Source organism: Saimiri boliviensis, chromosome 12, assembly GCF_048565385.1.
Source record: "Saimiri boliviensis isolate mSaiBol1 chromosome 12, mSaiBol1.pri, whole genome shotgun sequence".
Lineage (NCBI taxonomy): Eukaryota > Metazoa > Chordata > Mammalia > Primates > Cebidae > Saimiri > Saimiri boliviensis.
The window spans coordinates 81,618,531-81,641,708 of record NC_133460.1 but is presented as its reverse complement, the minus strand read 5'-3'; the positions used below and the strand labels follow the sequence as shown (position 1 = coordinate 81,641,708).

General features: G+C 37.4%; 1 protein-coding gene across 18 annotated transcripts in view; it reads right to left on the bottom strand.

Annotated features, from left to right (window-relative positions):
- The window catches only part of LCOR (ligand dependent nuclear receptor corepressor), a 163,779-nt gene that overhangs the window by 22,067 nt on the left and 118,534 nt on the right, over positions 1 to 23,178 (bottom strand). The window contains exon 7 of one of the 18 annotated variants that reach the window (XM_074382700.1): positions 12,470 to 22,064. The exons of the other annotated variants lie outside the window; for them this stretch is intronic. Coding sequence (XP_074238801.1) covers positions 21,095 to 22,064 — 970 coding nt within the window. The 3' untranslated portion in view covers positions 12,470 to 21,094. Of the gene's footprint in view, positions 1 to 12,469; positions 22,065 to 23,178 lie in introns of those variants that run through there. 18 annotated transcript variants of the gene reach the window in all.

Here is a 23,178-nt window from a genome sequence, read left to right as displayed (position 1 = left end):
TATTCCCACTTCTCATAAAGGAAAAGAAAAAATTGGATTTCCAGTACTTGAATTAGGTTGCAGTTTATCTACTTGGTGAGAAATGGCGTGCATGACCTTGACCACAGTCTTCCTATCTTCAGTTGTATGCCTAATTCTTGAGGGTGTGGTAAAGGATAAGATAATATTCATAAACCCTTTAAAAGCCACAGTTTGTTGTTTCACAACCCCATCTTTAATGATTTACTCACTGATGTTTATCTACATCACAGGTTAGACACAGCTGAACTTGCCTACCAAGTCAATAACACAACATTTAATTCCTGAAGGAAAGCATTCCTGTAGTTAATACTGTTGGGTAGGCAACGCTTAGGTTATCTTAGGGTAAAAGATCAAGTGGAGAAGAGATGTGGTATGAAGGTGAAGGGACAAGTTTGAGAGTCTAGAATTTGGGAGTGACAAATTTAGGTATGTACTAACTACCAATAAATTGCTTGATGGGCAAAGACAATATCATTGATGACCAAAATATATTCTTCTTGACTGAAAAAGATAAAATAGCCACAGTGAATGATGTTTGGATAGGAGCTAATCTTAATAGCAGAAAAAGGGAGTCCCAGGGAAAGAGAAGGGGAAAGAAAGCTTTAGAGAGCTGATTATAGTCAAGAGTTGTAATTTAGTACGGCTTCACTCTTTAAATAAAACATAAAAATGCTTCCTCAGACCCTCTTCAGAGAATAAGAGTTCTGTTTTTTGCCAGATAATATCTGAAATTGTGTCCCCTAATTTTCTCACTTCTTCTCTCTTAAACACAGAAAGTGTAAGTATAGTCGGGCAGCGAGGTGGGCGTGGGGGTTGAAAAAAATCTGCTAAGTCCTAGGTCTACACTGAGAAATTTATCTGCTCTTGGCTATTTCATATCTGTGTGTCCTCCACACCTGGATATAAGAATATTCCAAGGGCTATGACAAAGTGTGTAGACATAATGGAGAAGGTGGGCATGAGGCATGGAATTTTTTTTTTTTTACTCTTTAGAAAGGCATAGGTGTACTTTAAAACCCTTGACCACACTTTTCTTTCCATAGAACTAGATCAGGAGAAGTCGTGAAAGGGCAGGTAAAAGTGAATATAGGAAAGTGAGAAATAAAGTTCATAAAAATCTCAGGCCATTAAATATGTGTTTTCTAGGTGTTTGAAATCCAAGTTATCTAAATTTGGATGTAGACAGAACCTAGATACAGAAAAAGCAATTCTCAAAATTGGCGTTAAATTATCCCCTCTCCCAGAGATCAAAATCATGGAGAATGGTGTGTGAGGGGTTGAAACCAGGATGTACCTCTTCACCCCTGTAAGAGTCCCAGCCTCAGTAGCTTACCACTGTTAATGGCAACATGGTATTTGTTCAAGTGTGTGGAGCTACTGATCTAAAATAAAAGACATGCAATCCCTTAGTAATAGCTAAGTTTACCATGTTCTTAACCATGTTCACTAAAACCGGAGCAGAATAAAAGTTCAAAAATTATGAATTAATAATCGAAACTGAGGGAAAAATAGGAGTTTCAGAGGGAGCTTACTGGACATGAAGCCATAGGTGCCAGCTTTCTGTATCTTAAGGCTTAATATTCCTAGATAAGGGACAGAGTAGATCTCCTAAATATCACAGAAGCACTTTAAGGCATATATATTGTATATCCTATTTTTCTTCAACTAGATTGTCAAATTTATTAAATTACAAGAAAAAAATAGAACTATCAAGAAGAGCCGGGCGCAGTGGCTCAAGTCTGTAATCCCAGCACTTTGGGAGGCCGAGGCGGGTGGATCACAAGGTCAAGAGATCGAGACCATCCTGGTCAACATGGTGAAACCCCGTCTCTACTAAAAATACTAAAGATTAGCTGGGCGTGGTGGCGCGTGCCTGTAATCCCAGTTACTCAGGAGGCTGAGGCAGGAGAATTGCCTGAACCCAGGAGGCGGAGGTTGCGGTGAGCCGAGATCGCGCCATTGCACTCCAGCCTGGGTAACAAGAGCGAAACTCCGTCTCAAAAAAAAAAAAAAAAAAAAAAAAAGAACTATCAAGAAGATTCTCATGTTCATTCTTTAATATATTTTTACCCTACAGGCAAATATACCCAGGATGCTAAAATATGACCAGAAAGTTACTTGAAGAGCAGGAATTAAGTACAACAGGTCAATGCCTCCATCTGCTCTCTGGAAATGTAATGGCCTCACAAAACAGACATTTCTGACAAACTACTTCTATGTTTCTCCCCCTACCACATTAACTGTTTCTAACTTCATCATCCTTGGTTAGACTATGTAAAATCTAACGTATATATGGTGTTAATTTTAAAAAAATAAGGGAGGGTTCAGGGGCAGTGAGAGACATGAGATTTTGGACTGGATGACATACATTTTAAAACATTTTAAATTTTGTGTGTGTGTGTATGCCCCCTTTACCTCACTGATATTCATAAGGTGAGCAATAACACTGAATTTTTACTTTATAAGTATTTTTATTTTTTAAAGTATGAGGATAAGCAAGGTATTTTATATTTATCATCCTCTCTGGGGTGCTATAGGAATTAATAGTTGTTTATGAACTACTCCCCATGCCACCTCTCTCTAGAAACACTCAAGCTTACAGCTGGAGATGTTCTGGGGGGAGGACTAAACTAAATCTTAATAAAATAATCTGTATATTCAAGTTTTTACTCAGGAATCTTGGAAGACAAATGTAACTGAAGGTGTAGGCACACATGCAGACATGAGTTCTAAGGCCTGTTATTTAGATATTCTATGCTACATATTCTGCTTCAATTTAGATATTTATTCAACTTCAATCCTTATTATTAGTTTCATCACTTCCCTTGCCTCCAATATACCATCCAGCTTAATACAAAGGTTGACTTTCTTTGGGAAATACTATATGGTAAGCACTCTGCCCCTAGTTTCTCCTAATTTTAGAGTCAGCATCACATTATCCAGAGCTGCCATCTTCCTAAAGCCCAAATCTCATCTGGTTACTTTCTTGCTTGAAACCCCTATAAGCTCCCCTCTGCTTTCACAACCCTCCTCAGCGCCCTCTCCCTGGTGCTGCATTAGGTATTTTTTACTCTACTCTCGCAGTCTGCTTCTTTTATTAAACAGTACTATGCTGCATGGTAACTGCTGACCTAATCATCTTCTCCATGGACTGTGAACTTCCTCTAGGTCAAGGACTTTGTCCTTTTCAACTTGGTAGCCTCAGTGCCTATAGCTTGGGGCTCAGCTCATGAAACTGTCCCCAACTTCTTCCAATGGCATTAAATCAGTCACAAATGGACTATTCAAATAAATTACTATGCAGTGAAAATAATTCTCCCAAAGGCATTTTTCAAGGGAATTGAAAGGGGTAGAGAAAAGATTTTTACATATAATCAGAAGGGAAAAAATAAGCTTTCAATGAAAATGAGTTCAATGAGGCAGGGAAAGAAGGGAATTTTGAAGGTTAGACCTAAGTATGCAGGTTCCTGACTAAGCACACAGGCAGTCTAAGTGTGCTCTCTAAGGTACCAGGAAAACCGGGATGAAAAGAAATGGTTTATTACATAATGGCTTTAAAAGGCCACTAGGTTTTCAATCCAGAATTTAGAAATTGTATTTTGATTGTATTGAAATTCAATTCTAGAATTTCAATACAACAATCCAGAGCAAGAAATACTTTTTACAGAGTGACTCAGTACACACATCCGTTTGTATTACATATGTATAATGATGTTTCAATGAAACATTATTTATTCTTACTATAATCCTATGTACTCTGATTCTATTCTTTTTTAAAATGCTGGCTAGAGCCATGTTTGGTGGCTCACGCCTGTAATCCTAGCACTTTGGGAGGCCGAGGTAAGTGGACTGCCTGAGCTCAGGAGTTTGAGACCAGTCTGGGTAACATGGCAAAACCCCATCTCTACTAAAAATACAAAAAATTAGCCGGGTGTGGTGGCACGCAACTCTAGTCCCAGCTACCTGGGAAGCTCAGGCACAACAATCGCTTGAACCCAGCAACTGGAAGCTGCAATGAGCCAAGATCATGCCACTTCACTCCAGCCTGGGCGACACAGTGAGACTCTGTCTCCAAAATAGAATAAAATAAAAAATAAAATAAAATGCTGGTTAGGACACACTAAATTGATCTTGCAATCCATTAATAGGCTGTAGCTGGTCAATCCAATTTGAAAAACTTGACCTGGTAGGTAGATAGAAAAAATCCAAGAAGATGGATTTTTCTTAATCCAGCTCTATGTAACAAAAATTACACTGCCAGTTCTTCTTGGTAAAAACACCTCAAGTCAATTTATTTTTTAGTTTATTTATTTTTGAGATGGAGTCTCACTCTGCAGTCCAAGCTGAAGCGCAGTGTTGTGATCTTGGCTCACTGCAACATCCACCTCCCGGGCTCAAGCGATTCTTGTGCCTCAGCCTCCTGAGCAGCTGGGACTACAGACAAGTGCCACCACACCTGGCTATTTTTTTTTTTATGTATTTTAGTAAAGACAGGGTTTCATCATGTTACCCAGGGTGGTCTTAAACTCCTGAGCTTAGGCAATCCACCTGCCTCGGCCTCCCAAAGTATTGGGATTACATGTGTGAGCCACTGCGCCCATTCTCAAGTCAATTTAATTAGTTGTTGAAACAAACACCTCTAAACTTATGTTAGCTGTGATCTGATCTGTTGGTTTGAAATGCACAGAACTCCTAACTGATAAAACCACATTAAATAGGCAGAATTGTCCCCAACTTCTTCCAATGGAAAAGTTTTGATGATTAAACATACACATTCCCACCCTTAGCTCTTAGATTGTTGTTCAAACTCTACTACTCAGGCAAAAAGAAGTCTATAAAGCATGCAAAGCTTCACCCTTATACAAAAAAATGTTGTATACAATGGAAATGCAGATAGTTAATTCTATGTGACTTTTAAATTTCTAATCTTAAGCATCTTCTACTTCCAAACAACTTTTATTCCATTTTAATCTTTGAAAATAAACAATAATGGTTTGATTACATTCCCCTCAAACAGTACCATGAAATGCAAGAAAGCAGCACTCCAGGTTCCAATTACAGTTCCAATATTTTTGTGTTCTTCAATGAGACTGGTTGCCCTTTACTTCAGTCTAATATGAACACAATGACCTCGCTCTCAGTGTTGTAATCAATAGTTTCTTGCATAATGTCAATCTTTCTTACTCTTCTATCCCTCACACTAAATTCATGCCCATCAGGTGCTGTCAATACCTTTCATTTATAGAACACTTGGGGCAAAGAGCTGCCATAGTGCTAAGTATTTTACACAAGAGAATCTCATTTAAACCTTATAGCAAATCTATGACCCTCTTTTACAGATCAAAAAACTGAAACTCAGGAAGGTTCAATAACTTGTTCAAGATCATGTAGTAAGCAAGTGGAAAGGCTGAAATTTTCTTTTTTTTTTTTTTGGAAACAGGGTCTCTTACTTTGTCACCCAGGCTGGAGTGCAGTGGTGCGATCAGGGCTCACTGCAGCCTCTATCTCTCGGGCCCAAGTTATCCTCCCAAGTCACCTCCCATGTGGCTAGGACTACAGGTATAAGCCAGCTAATTTTTATATTTTTTGTAGAGGCGGGGTCTTGCCATGTTGTCCAGGCTGGTCTCAAACTCCTGGGCTCAAGTGACCGCCTCACCTCAGCCTCCCAGAAACTGGGCTTACAGGCATTGGGACATGGCATTTATTACCAGGCCCATCAAACTCTCTCAAACTTGGGGTAGTCTTTCCTCTCCTATCCATGCCCTACCTATTCAAGACTCACCTCCTTTATGAGGGCTTCCTGAAGGTCACCTATTAATGGCTGATTTTTAACACTGAGGTTTATATATGCTTTCAATATTTTTATGGCTAATTTCACAAAAGAGATTTCATTCTCTTCCTACAAAGCAGTACAAATTTGCTTGAGTCAAATTAAATTGTTAAAATTTAATTAAAACTGAATCTGAAGGAAAATTATGAGTAGGTACAATCCCTAATTTTAATTCTAGGTTGAGTCAAGAATGCCAAAGTGGTATAGAGATAACATGGCATGAAATTGTTATGGGCAACTCATTGTGTGAGGCAGAAGAAGTCCCTCAAGGTTGCAAGTTCCATGTTTATCACCTAAAAAATGAAAAAGTAGAATGGGTGCTTAATCAGTGGGTTGATAAAAACTTCTGGTGGTCACAACACGAATGTACTTAATGCTGAGCTGTATACTTGAAAATGGTTAAAACTGTAAATTTAAATGTTTTAACAATAAAAAAGAAACCCAAAAAACTTCATATGGAACATTTTGAAAATACTGAACATGTCTAAGTCTCATTCCTATAAATTGATTCAGTGGATCTAGTGCAAGACCCAGGCATCTATATTTTTAAAAGGTTGATTCTGAACGAGAGATCCAAGATGGCTGACTAGCAGCAGCTCAGGATTGCAGCTCCCAGTGAAGGCGCAGGGAGTAAGTGGACGCCAGACTTCCAGACGAACTTTTGGCTGGCGCAGCTGTTTTGCCGGTGTCCCACCGCCAAGTGTGCAGGACTGGGTGCCCTTTTGGTTGGCATTTGGGGCTCCAGGAGGCAGAGTCACCCATTCAGCCAATTGAAGGGGGCACTGAAGCCAAGAGCCAGACCAGGAATCTCCCAGGCAGAAAAGCACCATGAATCTCTGCGCTGCTGTTTCAGCTAGTGCAGTCGCCAGAGGAAATTGCATGGATCCCAGCGCCTTTTGGCGGGCGACTGGGGCACCTGAGAGAGAGTCGACTGTTCAGTTGGGAGAAAAAAAGAAGGGGGCTCCGAGGAGGGGAGCCAGGTGATCGGGCTCGGCTGGTTCCACCCCCTCAGGAAAACAGCAATTAGAAGCGCTGACAGTTGAGAGTTTCACCGGCAGCACAGCTGAACCCAGGAAGGTCCAGCTCTGTGGGGGAGGGGCATCTGCCGAAGGAAAACAAAGATACAGAGATAACATCACCACCACCAAGCTGGACGTCCACTCAGCTGGACGTCCATCACCACCACCAAGCTGGAAGTCCAATCTGAAAGTCAGCAATCACAAAGACGACAGGTGGATAAATCCACAAAGATGGGAGGAAACCAGCCCAGAAAGGCTGACAACATCCGAAATCAGAATGCCTCTCCTCCTTCAGGGGATCGCAGTTCCTCATGGGCAAGGGAACAAGGCCTGATGGAGAATGAGTGTGACGAACTGTCAGAATCAGGCTTCAGAAGGCAGATAAGAAACTTCTGTGAGCTAAAAGAACATGTTCTAACCCAATGCAACGAAACTAAGAACCTTGAAAAAAGATTTGAAGAAATGCTAACGAGAACAATCTAGAGAGGAATATAAGTGAATTAATGGAGCTGAAAAACACAATACGAGAACTTCGAGAAGTATGCACAAGTTTTAATAGTCGAATTGATCAAGCAGAAGAAAGGATATCAGAGGTCAAAGACCAACTCAATGAAACAAAACAAGAAGACAAGATTACAGAAAAAAGAGTAAAAAGGAACCAGCAAAGTCTCCAAAAAATATGGGACTATGTGAAAAACCTAATCTACGTTTGATAGGTGTACCTGAATGTGACCAAGAGAATGAATCCGAGTTGGAAAATATTCTTCAGAATATTATTCAGGAAAACTTTCCCAACCTAACAAGGCAGGAGAATATTCAACTCCAGGTAATACAGAAAACACCACAAAGATATTCCTCAAGAGGAGCAACCCCAAGGCACATAATCGTCAGATTCACCAGGGTTGAAATGAAGGAGAAAATGCTAAGGGCAGCCAGAGAGAAAGGTCACGTTACCCACAAAGGGAAGCCTATCAGACTCAAAGCAGTTCTCTCAGCAGAAACCCTACAAGCCAGAAGAGAGTGGGGGCCAATATTCAACATCCTTAAAGAAAAGAACTTTCAACCCAGAATTTCACAACCAGCCAAACTAAGCTTCATAAGTGAAGGAAAAATAAAATCTTTTGTAAACAAGCAAGTACTCAGAGATTTCATCACCACCAGGCCTGCTTTACAAGAGCTTCTGAAAGCAGCACTACACATAGAAAGGAACAACCAGTATCAGCCATTCCAAAAATATACCAAAAGATAAAGAGCATCAACATAATGAAGAATCTACATCAACTAATGGGCAAAACAGCCAGCTAGCATCAAATGGCAGTATTAAACTCACATATATTGTCATCAATCCTGAATTTAAATTAACTAAATGCCCCTATCAAAAGACACAGACAGGCAAATTGGATAAAAAGCCAAAACCCATCAGTATGTTCCATCTAGACCCATCTCACATGCAGGAATAAACAAAGACTCAAAACAAAGGGATGGAGGAAGATTTACCAACCAAATGGAGAGCAATAAATAAATAAATAAATAAATAACATAAAAAGTAGGAGTTGCAATTCTCGCCTCTGATAAAATAGACTTTAAAGCAACAAAGATCAACAGAGGCAAGGAAGGACATTACACAATAGTAAAAGGATAAATGCAACAAGAGCTAACGATCCTAAATATATACCCACTCAATACAGGAGCACCCAAATACATAAGTTCTTTGACTTATAAAGAGACTTAGACTCTCACACAATAATAGTGGGAGAATTTAACATCACATTGTCAATATTAGACATATCAACAAGACAGAAAATTAACAAGGATATCCAAGACTTGAACTCAGACCTGGAACAAGTAAACTTAATAAACATTTATTGAACTCTCCACCCCAAATCCACAAAACATACATTCTTATCAGTATCACATCACACCTACTCTAAAAGTGACTACATAATTGGAAGTAAATCTCTCCTCAGTAACTGTACATTTCATAGGTTTAAATGAAATATTAGTTGGCTGCCTGTTTGTTATTTTCCTCCCTTACTCCTTCCTGTCTCCATTGTTAAGCACAATTATTGGCATAAAAGAGGTTTTCAATACTCATTTTTAGACTGCATTCTAGCCTGGGCAATAAAGCAATACTCCTGTTCTCTCTCCCTCTTTTTCTTTTCTCTTCCCCCTGCCACCCCACCAAAAAAACGGTTGATTCTGCTTAAGACTGATTATATCTGATAATTCCAAAGACCCGTAGCACTTAATATTCAAGGCAGACCTAGGCCAATACAACAGAAATAAAAATTATGAATAACTTAAAATAAAAAGTGACTTTTCAAGTTAATATCTGCAAAAGTATCACAGTTCATGACAAAAACTTTAAACAGACTTTGTTTTAAATAAAAGACATCTAAAAATGACATCCACATCTTTTTTCCCTTTAGAAAATGTTTCAACACAAAGGTGAGACACAGGTTTATAAGATCTTCTTATTCAAAAAAGAGTTTCTACTGTATTTCCCAATGTTCATAAAGATATAATTTGTGTATTTGTCTCACATTTAATATAAAATGGCATTTTCTATCATTTTAAGTGAGTTGAAATGAGGTCTAAAAACCATTCAGTCTGTAATACTCTCACTTTATAGAAGAAAAAACAAATGTTCTAGTGTACCAAGCTGAAGGATAACTTTAAAATTACAATCAAGGCAGAGTGGTGGCTCACATCTGTAATCCTAGCACTTTGGGAGGCCAAGGCGGGCAGATCACTTGAGGCCAGGAGTTCCAAGCAAGCCAGGCCAACCATGGGCACCCCCCGCCATGGGTGAAACCCCAGCGCTACTCATGGCTGAGGCATGAGAATTGCTTGAACCCGGCAGGTGGAGGCTGCAGAGAGCCGAGATGGCACTACAGCATTCTAGCCTGGGAGACAGAGGGAGACTCCATCTCAAAAAAATCAAACCAGTCACTCCATACTGCTGATCAAATAAAAGTTGGCAAGATGAACAACAAACATTGAAAAATGACTAGTCAAGAAACAGCAATATTCTTACATGCCTATAAAACCTCTAGAGTTGGCCAGGCATGATGGTTCATGCCCATAATCCTAGCACTTTGGGAAGCCAAAATAGGAGAATCACTTGTGCTCAGGAGTTTGAGGCCAGCCAGGGCAATATAGTGAAACCCTGTCTCCATAAAAATTGTAAAAGTTAGCCAGGCATAGTGGCATGTGTCTACAGTTCCAGCTACTCAGTGGCTGAAGTGGGAGGTTCACATAATCCCAGCAGGTCGAGGCTGCAGTGAGCTGTAATCACACGACTGCACTCTAACCTGGGTGGTAAGACTGAGATTCTGGGCTGGGCGGTGGCTCACACTTGTAATCCTCGCACTTTGGGAGGTCGAGGCAGGTGGATCACTTGAGGTCAGGAGTTCAAAACCAGCCTGTCCAACATGGCAAAACCCCATCTTTACTTAAAATACAAAATTAGCCAGGCATGGTGGTGCATGCCTGTAATCCCAGCTACTCAGGAGGCTGAGGCAGGAGAATCGCTTGAACCTGGGAGGCGGTGGTTGTAGTGAGCCAAGGTTGTACCACTGCACTCCAGTCTGGGCAACAAGAACAAAACTCCATCTCAAAATAAATAAATAAATAAATAAATGCATACATAAATGAGTGAATGAATGAATAAGATTCTGACAAACAACGAAGTTCAACAATCTGTATATCAGATGAATCTGATAAATAATCTGTGTTAAAATGCTTACCTTTTAGAAGCAAATAATGATGAAGTGTACACAATGTAACAAGAACTCTTATCTACTATATCACTTAACAAATACTTCCTATTTAAAAAAAGGATTATTCACTCATTTCAGCTACAAAACCTAATACCACATGACATGGTTGGGGTTGTATTTGAATACAGTGTTTGGTGAGAGTCCTTGGGTGAAAAAAAACCCCAATACTCAGGATATCACAAAAAAAAAAAAAAAAAAAAAGACAAGTTTGTTTTTTCCCACTTTACTTCCCTTATGCAATCTTGCTAATTTTCACACCAGTTAAGACAGAGGGGCCTCCTGAATTAACTTCCAAAATATCAGCAGAATCAGAGAAAACTCCAGTCTAAAAGAAAAAATGTCCTTTCTTTAAATAGGACCTTTGTAACAACTGAAGGGCTAAGTATCAATTTGAAGATAGGATCACTAAAATAAAGCAAATTCATTTATGAGATGCTAAACTATAATTTTACTACTGATCTGGCCACCAGTTTAGAATGAATAATGGCAAGAAATGACAACAAGTAAGTTATGCCTTTGGAACTTACAGAGAATTAATAATTAGCTTTTTAAAAAAAATTGATTAAGTATGTGACATAACTAGGGAACAAATGAAGCCAAGAGAACAAGTCCATAGTACTAATACAAATTCCTGTTTTACAAACATCAGACCAAAGGCAGAAACAGCTAGATAGCCAGTCTGTGTGCAACAAAAACTATTAAAAGACAAACTAGACCAATGACTAACGACAGCATCATCTTTAAATATAAAACACCATTAGAGGCCGAGCCTGTAATCCCAGCACCATGGGAGGCTGAGGGGAGTGGATCACTTGAGGTCAGAGTTCAAGACCAGCCTGACCAATATGGTGAAACCCCGTCTCTACTAAAAATACAAAAAAAAATTAGCAAGGTGTGGTGGCACGCGCCTGTAGTCCCAGCACTCAGGAGGCTGAGACAGGAGAATTGCTTATGAACCCGGGAGGTGGAGATTGCAGTGAGCCAAGATCAGGCCACGTCACTCCAGCATGGGCAACAGAGTAAGACTCCATCTCAAAAAAAAACCAAAAAACAAAAAATAAACAAACAAACACAAAACCCCACGCCATTAGAAATGATCAAAAATCACTTCAACCTCCCTACATGTAATTACATCATGAGCTTGAACAAGTAGTTTTCTGAAATACATTTCTCTTATTTCTAATCTTAAGGTACTAGAATTCAGCTCTCCTAACCACTTTACAATGCAAAGCTTCTTTATACACTCAGTTTCTAAAAACAATTTAAATACTGAGCAATACATATTCTGTTCTTTATGTGTCCTGGTAAAAGTAATCATCAACATCCTGCCAAAAATGAGAACTACTAGAATAACCTTAACTGACAATGTTGCTTTTGTACTTACACCTCAAGAATTAAGAGCAAACAAAAATTAGTCACTATTCTTTTCGGACAAGGAACCCCAGCATGATGTTTTACACTCTTAAGAAAATTATGGAAAACTAAGTCAGTACGGAAAAAGGTATTATGGAAATATCACATCTTGTCTAGCTGGAAACTTTTTTTTAAAATTAATAACTCAAAGAAAAAAATCGAGTATCTGTGTGCCGAGTATCAAATTAGTAAAGACATTGAGTTACAAGGCGGTATTGCACCTGAATATGACAGCAGAATCTCACAGCAGCAACTTTAAGAGATTTCACCTTGAAAGGATTTATCATAAAATAATCACTAACTTTGATTACCATGTGTGTTTAGAGCTGGAGTACAATCCAACTCTTACCCAATTTGTGAATTTTCCAAAAAGGATTAAAATCTTAGGAAGTAGAAATGAAAGCTTTTAAAACAGTTTTTCACAACAAAATTTATTAGAAGAATAGTGGTTTTGAAAAGTCTAGCATCCAGTGAGAACTACCATACACAACATTACAGCTGGGAATGTTTCTCCAAAATGTCATGGTCAAATAATACAATGGAACCATTAAATCTTACACATGCACGAAAGAACTAGCGCTTTTGACATACAATGAAAAAAAAAAAGGGGGGGGGAAGAACCACATGGATTAAAATTTTAAGTACTCATCACATACATTAAGACACAATTTTAGTCCAGTCAAAAATCAGAACTGCATTAAAAAATTTAATGTAGTGCAATCAAACCAAAAAACTTAATTTGTGATCATAAGTGCTCTACTACATAAACATTGATCATAGCAAGGAACAAAAAGTTCAAATCACACAGTACAAAAAAAATCTGTAAATAAATATAAACTACAGTACAAGAGAAATATTAAATTATACAATTCCATCAAACTGTAAACAGTATATTGAAATGAGGTCCATAAGAGTAAAGGGGGTTCCTGTTTTGTTGTATGACACTTTAACTTCTAGAAATTTCAAAGATCCCATTTTCCGTATCTTCAAAGGCTATGGGTTTTATATGTGGAGAGAATTTATTTTAGATGTAAGATATCAAATATTAAAGCAGAGGAATATCTATTTTGTTAACCACAGATAGTACTGCAGAAAACAAAAGTAATTTTTAAGAGACAAGTCTGAACATTAAAGATGCAAAGGACTAAAACACTGGAATTAGAACTTCACATCAGAAGAAACTTGTCACTGAGAACTTCAAGGCGACAAAATACACTGACAAAACTGTCTGCTGATATGCAGACCTAAACCTCTGCTAATTTTTTTTTTTTTGACATTTTACATACTCATGTTGCAACACCAACTTTGGCAGAATCACTACTGATAAACTCAAAGCACTCCTGGCCCAATGGTTCCATCACAGTGGCCAGTGCACAAAATTCTCTAAAGACATTGCATAAACTAGAATGTAGAGGTCAGACACCCAAGGACCAGTGCTTGAATTTAGTAGTAGTTATTGTGAAGAAGCAAGAGCCACATCAAGAAGGAACTGCATCTGTTACAGCTTACAGAGCAGTTAGGAATGTCTTTTGTTTTAGTTGTGCTGGCTATTAGTGGCATTTAAAAATACATAGTTTATCTGTGCATGTTTGTGTATGACTGTGTGTGTAGTGTGCTGGCTATACATTTATGCACATTTTTAAAAACAATACACTGTTAACAGGAACCCCCATAGTATCTGCTCAGTAGTAATAACTGAATATATAGAATGCCACTATAAGAGTGTGAGGCACCATGTGCTGGAGAGTTATATGCAGCTTTAAAATCTGTTTGGCTGAGTTATACCTGGATACCTGAACTGAGTTTTTAAGTTGACATTCATCAGATGTGCTACCAGCACGTTGAAATAAAAGCAAAACAGAAAAATACAAGTCACTGTTAGGTTTAAGAATAGCATCAAAGTACCTGAATTGAGTGAGAAGAGTGTGTAAACTGTCCCTGAGGGTTTTTAAACAGTGTGTACAAGCTGGATTCCTAAGAACATTAGTTTTATTAAACAGTGTGGACTGATAAAATACCAATGTCTGACAGCTTAAAGTGGAGGTTATAAAGAATTAAACGCAAACACTCCAAATGTATAGTTTATACATTTTTTTCCAAGCAGCAATAAGCTGCTGTAAAGTATACATCCCATCAGAACAAGCAACATGTGGGAGTCAGATAAAGGTTTCTATCTTAGTCTGGTTTTCTGACAGCACAGCCTATCAATATCCAATGACTATTATCTTTCCTAGATCAGAATGTAACTAATTTCAACTAGTAATATAGGATTAGACTTTTAATCAAACACTTTGCTATTACATACTAAAATTCCTTGAACTTACTAATGCTGGTAATACTAACCTAGTTAATCATCCCCGCCCCCCATTTTAGAAATATACCCTTCCACAACTTAAACATTAAGATCCATTTTCAGTCCTCTGGTGTAAAAAGCATGTCAGTGAATTAGTATTAAAAATTTACAAAGTAAAAAGGCTTGAATTTCAGCCAAAGATTCTAAATACTGCTCATTCCCTGAAGACGTAAAGGGGGAGAGAGTCCCTACCCATTTTCCTAGTGATTTATTTTTCTAAAATGGTCTGAAACAATGTTTTATTTTGGGGAATTTTCCCCCTCACCTTCTCTCAAATTTCAAATTCTTAAGCTTGAAATGCTTAATAAAATGGAGAAAATGAGGCAATCACTTGGAATTGCTAGAAAGGTACAAAATGTTGTCTTTTTCTAAAATAAGATTTATATAAATGTGATCTGACCCCATATTATGTAGTATGTTTTATATTTTTAAATAATCATCCTAAAACTTACAGTACCTAAGACTCTGAAGATAAATTAAGACTTTAGTGTTGTAACAGAAAAAGTGCTGAATTATCCCTTTTCTAGTACTTTAAACATTTTGGACAAGTGCTTTCCTAGTGACAGTGAAGTTTACTATATAACCTTCCCCACCAAGCAGGAAAAAGAAAAAGTCACCTGGATGGAAAAAAAAAAAAAGACTTTTAAGAGTGTAGCACCGGGTATACCAAATAATAGAAGTTGTTTCACTCATTCTGAGGGGGTAAAAATATTCTAGATTGAAATTCTATTTGGCTATTGACTGTTAAAAATCCCTGCTCTACTGTGTCAGTGTCCTGTGTTCAACGACCCCCAACCCCCCACCCCTAGTCCCCTTACACACTATCCACTGAGAATCTAATCTCTAAAGAGATTATTTTAAAATTTATGTTGTCAGGACATACCTGAGAAAGGGTGCAATTATGCAGAACAAGGAACCCAAGACTGCACTAATACTGGTTAGAGGTTCATAAATTCTTTCCCAAGATAAATCTAAAAAGTTTAAGAGGTATGGATCTTCAAATATGTCTAACTGCTTTAGATTTTTTTGGTATGTGTGTAGGGTCATTTCCAGTGTTGATCATCTTGAGCCTGTTCAATGACAGTTCAAGATGGGGTAAAAGAGTTCATTTCCACATTCAAATAACAGAGATTAAATATTATAACAATATTTGCTACATCCAATAAATCTATGATTAACTAAAAGTGCTTCCTTTTCAGTTTTTCTTGATATAGCTCTAAATGAAATGGAAACCATAAAATAACCCCCAACAGTTGCAGAATTAACTCACGTTCTATTGTCAAATCAACATTAATTAGCCTCAATTATCATTTTTAAACAATCTAAGAGATCTCTGTATCAAATCAGGATGGCCTAACTTTACCACATTATCTTGCGACTCAGTTTTAGTATTCTAGGGCAGAACAATCTAAGAGATCTCTGTATCAAATCAGGATGGCCTAACTTTTACCACATTATCTTGCGACTCATTTTTAGTATTCTAGGGCAGAATCTTTAGCCTCCTCTCTGAAGTCTACATGCTTTTTCCATCCTACTTGACCCTCCCCACCCCAATCTCCTTCATAACACTTAGGGCTTATAGCTACAGTGTTATGTTACAGGGCTAATGTCTGCTTCTTCAAAAGGTGACTGCAAGATTATTCAGGAATGAGGGTACACAAATAATGTCCTCCATTTTTCTTTCCATCACCATGTTCACAAATCCTGTTCAAGTCTCCAGTACAGAATTAAACCAAAATAAACAAAGAAGAAAGAGCCTGGAGTTCTGTCTTCCTTGGACCACAACTGTACTTTTTTCCTTTTCAGTAGATTTTGAAAGCAATTTTTAAAAAAATCACTAGATAGCTATATAGTCTCCTAAATAGGCTGTTCTGAAGCCATCAAGTTTTTAGTAATACTGGCCTGACCAAAGCATTAATGAAGACCAAATTCTAATTAAAGGTAACAAGGAAAACAAGCTCCGATATCTTCAAGAAGGCCAAAATTTAACCTGTAACTTTCAATATCTCCTATAAAACATAAAGTGGAGCACAGTTCTGTCTGTTGCCATAGCCTATCACCAATGACAGCAACCTTAATATGCAGAAAAGAGCAGTTTATATGAAAACCTCTGGAATTTAAAGCAAAATTATAAAAGCAAAAATACATGGTCTCAACAGGAAATCTACCAAGATAAAAGCTGTTAAAGAAAATGACTCCGATCTGCCATATAACTGCTATAACTCAAAATATTTTCAGCTTTCAATATTATTGAGCTGACTCAATTTGTTTAATGAAAATAAATGAATCCATGCTTCACTATTATGGGCCAATGAGATCTAAGAGAATCACAAAGGCTTAGAACCAGGCCTGGCACTGTGTGCTTACTTGGGGGTAGGGGAGAACACATTGCTCACTAGCAGCTCAAAGGTTGCTATGTACTGCCTAATGACAGAAGGTAGTTATGATATGGGTGTTAACAGGTAGTTGTTTTTAGTCTAATTTAGAGTTCTCTCCGAAACTTGGGAACTAAACTTCTCATTGTGCCTTTAATAGTTTTACCGTCTGATCACACATAGCTCATATGATAGCTAACGTAAATGTTGGGGAAAAGAAATGCCAATTGGTTGAGGTAATGGTTTATGTAAGATAACCAGAGTTCTAAAAGCACTTCAATATTGTAAAGTAAAAGTGTACCAAATAAAGCTAATACACACTTCACACTTGCTGAGCTTGCTCACCAGAACTGAATAGTAATTAACTTCACATAAGGACCCCTATTATCACACAAAGCCTTACTCATATTCATGATCTGCTGCAGCAAAGGTATTATCAAGCAACATCTAAACTTCAGAACAACAAACTTAATATTAAAAAGTATTATACACAAATATAAATTATTTTTCCTGAAAGAGTGACCTTGCCCTTCATGGTATTTGGGGAACAGAAAAGTGTATAGCTCATCACAAACATAATTCAGAGTCACTGATAAGCTTACTGAACAAAGTTATATACTACATTACCGTCAAGCTGAATGACTAAGCTGTCTCAGAAATGAGAAAGCTAAAGATAAAATACCAACTAGATATCTTTCCACAGAATTATTTAGTGTTTTTGATTTTATAGTGCCATAGCTTATCTACCCTATATCAAGGTTCTCTGAAAATGCAAAAAAATTATTTTAAATACATTATTTCCTATCAATAGTTCCAAGAATGTTATATATTAATAATTTAAGTAATGTTATCATCTGCCTACTGGAAAATGTGAGGAAAAACGGCTTTCGTGATAAAGACAGTTGTGAACTACACTTTCCCATACCATAAAAATGGTCAACTGTTTGGGCCATGCAAAACTCTGATTAGCAGAAATTAAGCATGCTAATAAACCAATCTCTATCACACATTTGTGAGGACATCCCCAAACCAGAATATCTACACTCAAAGTGCCAATACAGAATAGTGGCAAATCAAGAGAGAAATCAAATATTAAGGAATCACTGCGGCACCAAGACTGACAACCAGCCATGTGATGAGCCACCTCCGAGAAATGGTATAATGGAACTCTGAACACAAAATTTAACATTAAAAGTGCACCTGAATATTACAAACTAACTTTACAAAACCTATAATAAGGTAAAATATATATCTTTTGAAATATTCCAGCAGCTTCTGTTTTTTTTTTTTTTTAAGTTTTTCTTTTTTGAGAGGCTCATGAAAATTTAAAAGGGACCACTAGCTAATTTCAACCATGCTTCACAAAACAATAATGGCTATTTTATATTGCAGTTACCAATGTAATGCAATTAGTGCTTTAAAATAATCTACACTCAAAAAAAGAGAGAGAGAAAGAGAGACCTTTGGAGGAAATACGCTTATTCAAAAGCTTCTTGAAAAAGAAAATTTACCTGAATATCAAGTCATGACTGATCTCAAGTGTAATGTTTAAAAGCTTCACAGACATGAATATTACAATCTTCAGGTCTCAGGACTTTTAATCTGAGAAAGTTTAGAGTTTGGTTTGTTTTTTAAATTCACTTTCTAACCAAAACAAATCATAGAATTACTCAAATTTTCACTATTTACAACTCTCAGCCTACAATCTGAAATGACACAATACAAGTTCTCTTATTTAAACTGCAGCATTAAAGGGTAGGCACACCATTCTTCTGCTGCTCGATTGTCATCCACTGAAACACACATAGAAAATATTTATGTTAGTAAAATGATCACTCCATGTACACTACAATGACAAAATTTACATAACTCAACTCATACATCACTTATATAGACTACCACATAGGATTAAACCTCTGAACAGTAAACTCTACAAAAGTTGAACTTTTAGGGCCAGATTTTTAATGGGCCTTTAGTGATGTCTTTCTGAGAGGGAATAAAAGCAAGCACAAATTAACTTTCTCAAAGGACCCTTTTGCAGCAACCCTGGGCTACTGAATACCCCAAACATTACTCAAAAAGGTACTATGGCCGCAATTAATTGTGTGCTGACAAATTCTTGAGTGTGTAACAAAGGAGGTGTTCCTTCATAAGCTTAGCCCTTTGCTTTCAGCAAACTTTCTATGATTTCCTTTAATTGCAGATGAAAACCATACATTTCCTAAGGAATTTTTATTGCAACTTCCAGCGAGGTGACAAAATATCGTAGAATCATAAAATGCTACTAAACCCAAACTGCTTTTTCTGTTAAGTATAGAAAGCTAAGAGGAAACAGGCTCAGTTATCCACTGATTAAACTGCTACAAAAAATAACCAAATCAAGAAGAACCCACACCCAAGCTATGTCAAGAATGAGCAGTGCATGTATTTTAATAACAGCAATGGTGTGCCTAACCTTTGAACACATAGGTCGCTGAGGGAAAACTTAACCTAATTTAATTAACTGCTCCAAAGTTTCCAGGCAAGAATTTATGCCTTGGTAATATCTGGACCTCCCCTCAAACTGTTCGTATTCATCTGAAATCAACCTCAATCTAACCAATTCTCCAAGTTTGATTTTTATTTTACACTGAAACTCCAATAATGTTGCTTTTGGTTAAGCATTTAGAAGGGCCTGACCACCTTTCTCAGCAGATTAGAATATACAGTATACATGGTGTGGATTTTGTTTTGCACAAATAGTAAATTTTAATCTGATCACAATGAAACATTAAATTCCATGGGCTCTGCTTAGTTCTTGCAAAAACTGCAGAAAAAAAACTTTCCTTACTATAATTTTAAAAGCCCATCTCAAAAAAAGCTTAGATATTCTTCAAGGAGTGCTTATAAAAACATGATCTCAAAGGTCCTGAACTGTGTGCTAAACAACCATGAATATCGGCTAATTATCAGAAAAAGTCAAGAAGGGGGTATTATGCAGGATGCCAAAAAAAAAAAAAAAAAAAGAGAGAAAAATTCTAACAAACAAAATTAAATAAAAACTTAAAAAAACAACCTCTTCCACCCTTCTACTGGTATTTAGACTAGTTAACAAAGGAATTCTAATGAGCTTGACTTCTGATTGAATTATTATTAGAAGTGATATGCATGCTAATCATATCAGGTTACCTTGGGGTTGTGTTTTTTCTCACATCACAAACATGGATCCTTCATTAATGTGGAATACTGGGCAAACTACTGAGGCTGTAAAATCTAAGCATCACTTTTGCAGTATCATAATTACTTATACACATTTCTTTCCCTATTTCTCCCATCCCCAATAAACAGATCTTGAATATCTTAATCTAGTTGCTGCAATGATATTCAGTCAGTTAGCACATCAATTCTGTAAAAGGACTGAAGAATACAAAGAAATCTAGTTTGCTAAAATGAGGCATCCTCCATTGTTTTATGTAATGTACCCTGACTGCTCCTGAGTAAATACGGAGCTCGTCCTCCATGAGATAAGGCTATATCCTCACTTGTTGGTGAGACCAAATTCTACCCTTAGAAAATCTCAAATGAAATCACAGCAAAGGTAGTGTTCAAAGTAATTAACTGAAGTATTTCTGAAGGTAGTGTGTGCACATTTTTCACCGCCTTCCCCTCTGGGTGAGCACTAATAGCTTGCTAATTTGTTGAGTAAATTGAATAGTGAGAAGAAAATTATAAAATGTAACTATAAATATATGACCCAATAATTATGTCACTGAATAAACAAATTTCTCAAATTCAAAGGTTCATTGTTCTTCTTAGTTTTTCTTTAGTTTAATCCTTCAACTAGGTGAATCGTAGATGAAAAATGTGAATAATTTTGTATTATAAGATGGCTTTCCAATTTGCAGTGATAAAGCTCCCAGTATGACAGACGTGGTTTCTAAAAGGGGGCTTTTTTTCCTCTTCTTTTTTAAAAAGTAAAAACAAATATAACTTAGAAAAAAACAAACAAACAAAAAGAAAAGCATGCAGGCTCTACAGGCAAGGAGTCCACTTCCATGTATCTGTTCTCTGTGAGGTAACTCAATTCTCTTTTGTAGAGAAACATGCAAAAGGCCAAACATATTCCGAGCCATACTGCACATGAAAAATTTAAAATAAGCAACATTCAGAATGCACATTTCATCTCTGTACACACAAGTCAATGCAAATCTGCAAAGAAACAAGTGTCACAGTAAATGAAATTACGTGCAAACAATGATAGCTGAACAATGATGCAGTAGTGCTCACCCAGTTTGTACAGTAATTGGCACTCTACAGTATTCCTACTCGTTTTTTGATTCATTTGCACTTTGTGCTGCCTCTCCCTGGGGATCTAATTCAATCTTTACAGAAACATCTGGCCCCTCCGACCTCATTAATTTCATCTTTTTCTTTGGAGGGTTTTTCAAAGTGCCCAGCCTCTCCTTTACTTTGTACTCCAGTGTACTGTGGGGAATCCCATAAATACTCTGAGCTTTGGAAACACTCATTTTTCCACTCATAACCACTGAGATTGCTTCCTCCAGTATCTCACTGTTGTACTGTCTGTAACGCCCTCTTTTCTTCCGAGGCTGCTTGGAGCCAGGGTCTCCTTCTTGATCCGATGTGGGATATGGCTGTCCAGAGGTAGACTGCTCAGCATCTGAGCCCCAAGAATCGGGTCCAGCATCTAACATGCTTTTTCTATTTTGTTTTGGAAGAATAGCCCTTAATTTTTTACTAAGCGCGCTCTCCGTTTGTGAACCCATTACCAAAGAGCTATAGCTGTACTGATCACCAGTGCGAGACTCCCAAGAAAGATCCATTCCTCGAACTTGTGGTATCTTTAAATCTACAGGAGATGAATGGCTCACATCCTTTTTTCCATCTTGTTTTGCTTGAAGTGCCATTTTTGGAAAGGCAGAGTTTTCTGCAAGAAAAGGAAGGTCACTGATGTTGCTGAGTGCACCATTTCCCCTGAACTTCATACGGCTGAGGTTGAACTCGTAATGTGGTTTTGCCCAAGAGGCTTCCCTGGATAATATTAAGTGTTGTCCATGATTCTGTAATCCAGATGGCCCAAGGCTGGCAGTTGTGGACAATTGGTTTCTGCTCAGTAGTTCTTCACTAATCTGCAGGGATCGAGCCAGTGGAACTTTGAGTGATGTGGAGTGTCCAAAACCTTCCCTGGTTCCATCCTGTAAGCTTCTTGGAGGTACCCCATCACCACTCCGAAGTCCGTCTGGGCGGTACTGGCTGGGTCTCCCAGGTCGCCTAATTGGATGGAAGGAAACTGATGTGAGCAGGACTTGCACAGGTAGGGAGGGATGGGTGAGGGGACCACTCCTTTATTAGAAGGCCTTGCTTGGGTAACATCACTTTGTGTTATTTATTTATTTTTCTCTAAAATTAAAAAAAAATGGTCTCAGCAGTTAGTTTTAAAACTTGTTCACAAAAAAGGAAAAAGAAAAAAGAAAAAAATCAGGAGCTTTTTGGGCAAAGAAAAATTAAACCTGTCAGCTGGTCTCTGGTTGGGTTCACAAATTTTCGGAGAAAAAGTTTCGCGCAACTGTCTGAAAATAGCATCTTAATTATTAATTACAAAGTAATCATCAGTCTCCATAGATCTACAAAGAATTGTGTTACCAATGTGACGTTACCACTAAACAAGTACAGTAATAAAAGAGTAAGCCAAATTATTTATTTTAATTCAATATATTCAACATTCATGACAACTAGTTTTAAAACTGGAACCACACACATTATTGGAACCCATAGATAATTCCTCATTTATCCCACAAACATGTTGATATTCATCATCAAAAAATCAAACAATTCCAAGTAACATTTCTTATTTTGCTTGGGGGAAAAAATACATATATATGGCTAACAGACCCAACGGGGAAAAAAAAATTCCAAACAAACCAAACCAAAAGACCCACTGCATTATAACTTACCACACTTCTTCATTTAAAAACACTATTGGTTATAGATACACGAATAATATGATTTTCCATTGAAATAATCCAAGCTTAAAAGACATTAGTCTTTATTTACCCGTTAAGTTCTACTCAAAGTAATTATTGTCAGAGGGAACTAAACCATTTTTTAGCAGTTTTCTCTGGCTTAAAAAAAAGACTTCCCCTTCTTGAAATACCAAACACCTATTTTCAAATTTCAAGTGGACAGCTTTCAAATAATGTTTGAAAAGTCAACTACTTAGACAAAGTTAATCTGTAAAGTTTTGACTTCCACAATAGAGAAAGATTATCAATATAAAGGTTGACATCTGGCAAACCATACCCAAGGGGATGATTACATTATCTAGGCACAAAAGTGGGGCTTTGCAGAAATCATAAACCAGTTATGTTCTACAAAACTCTACGGG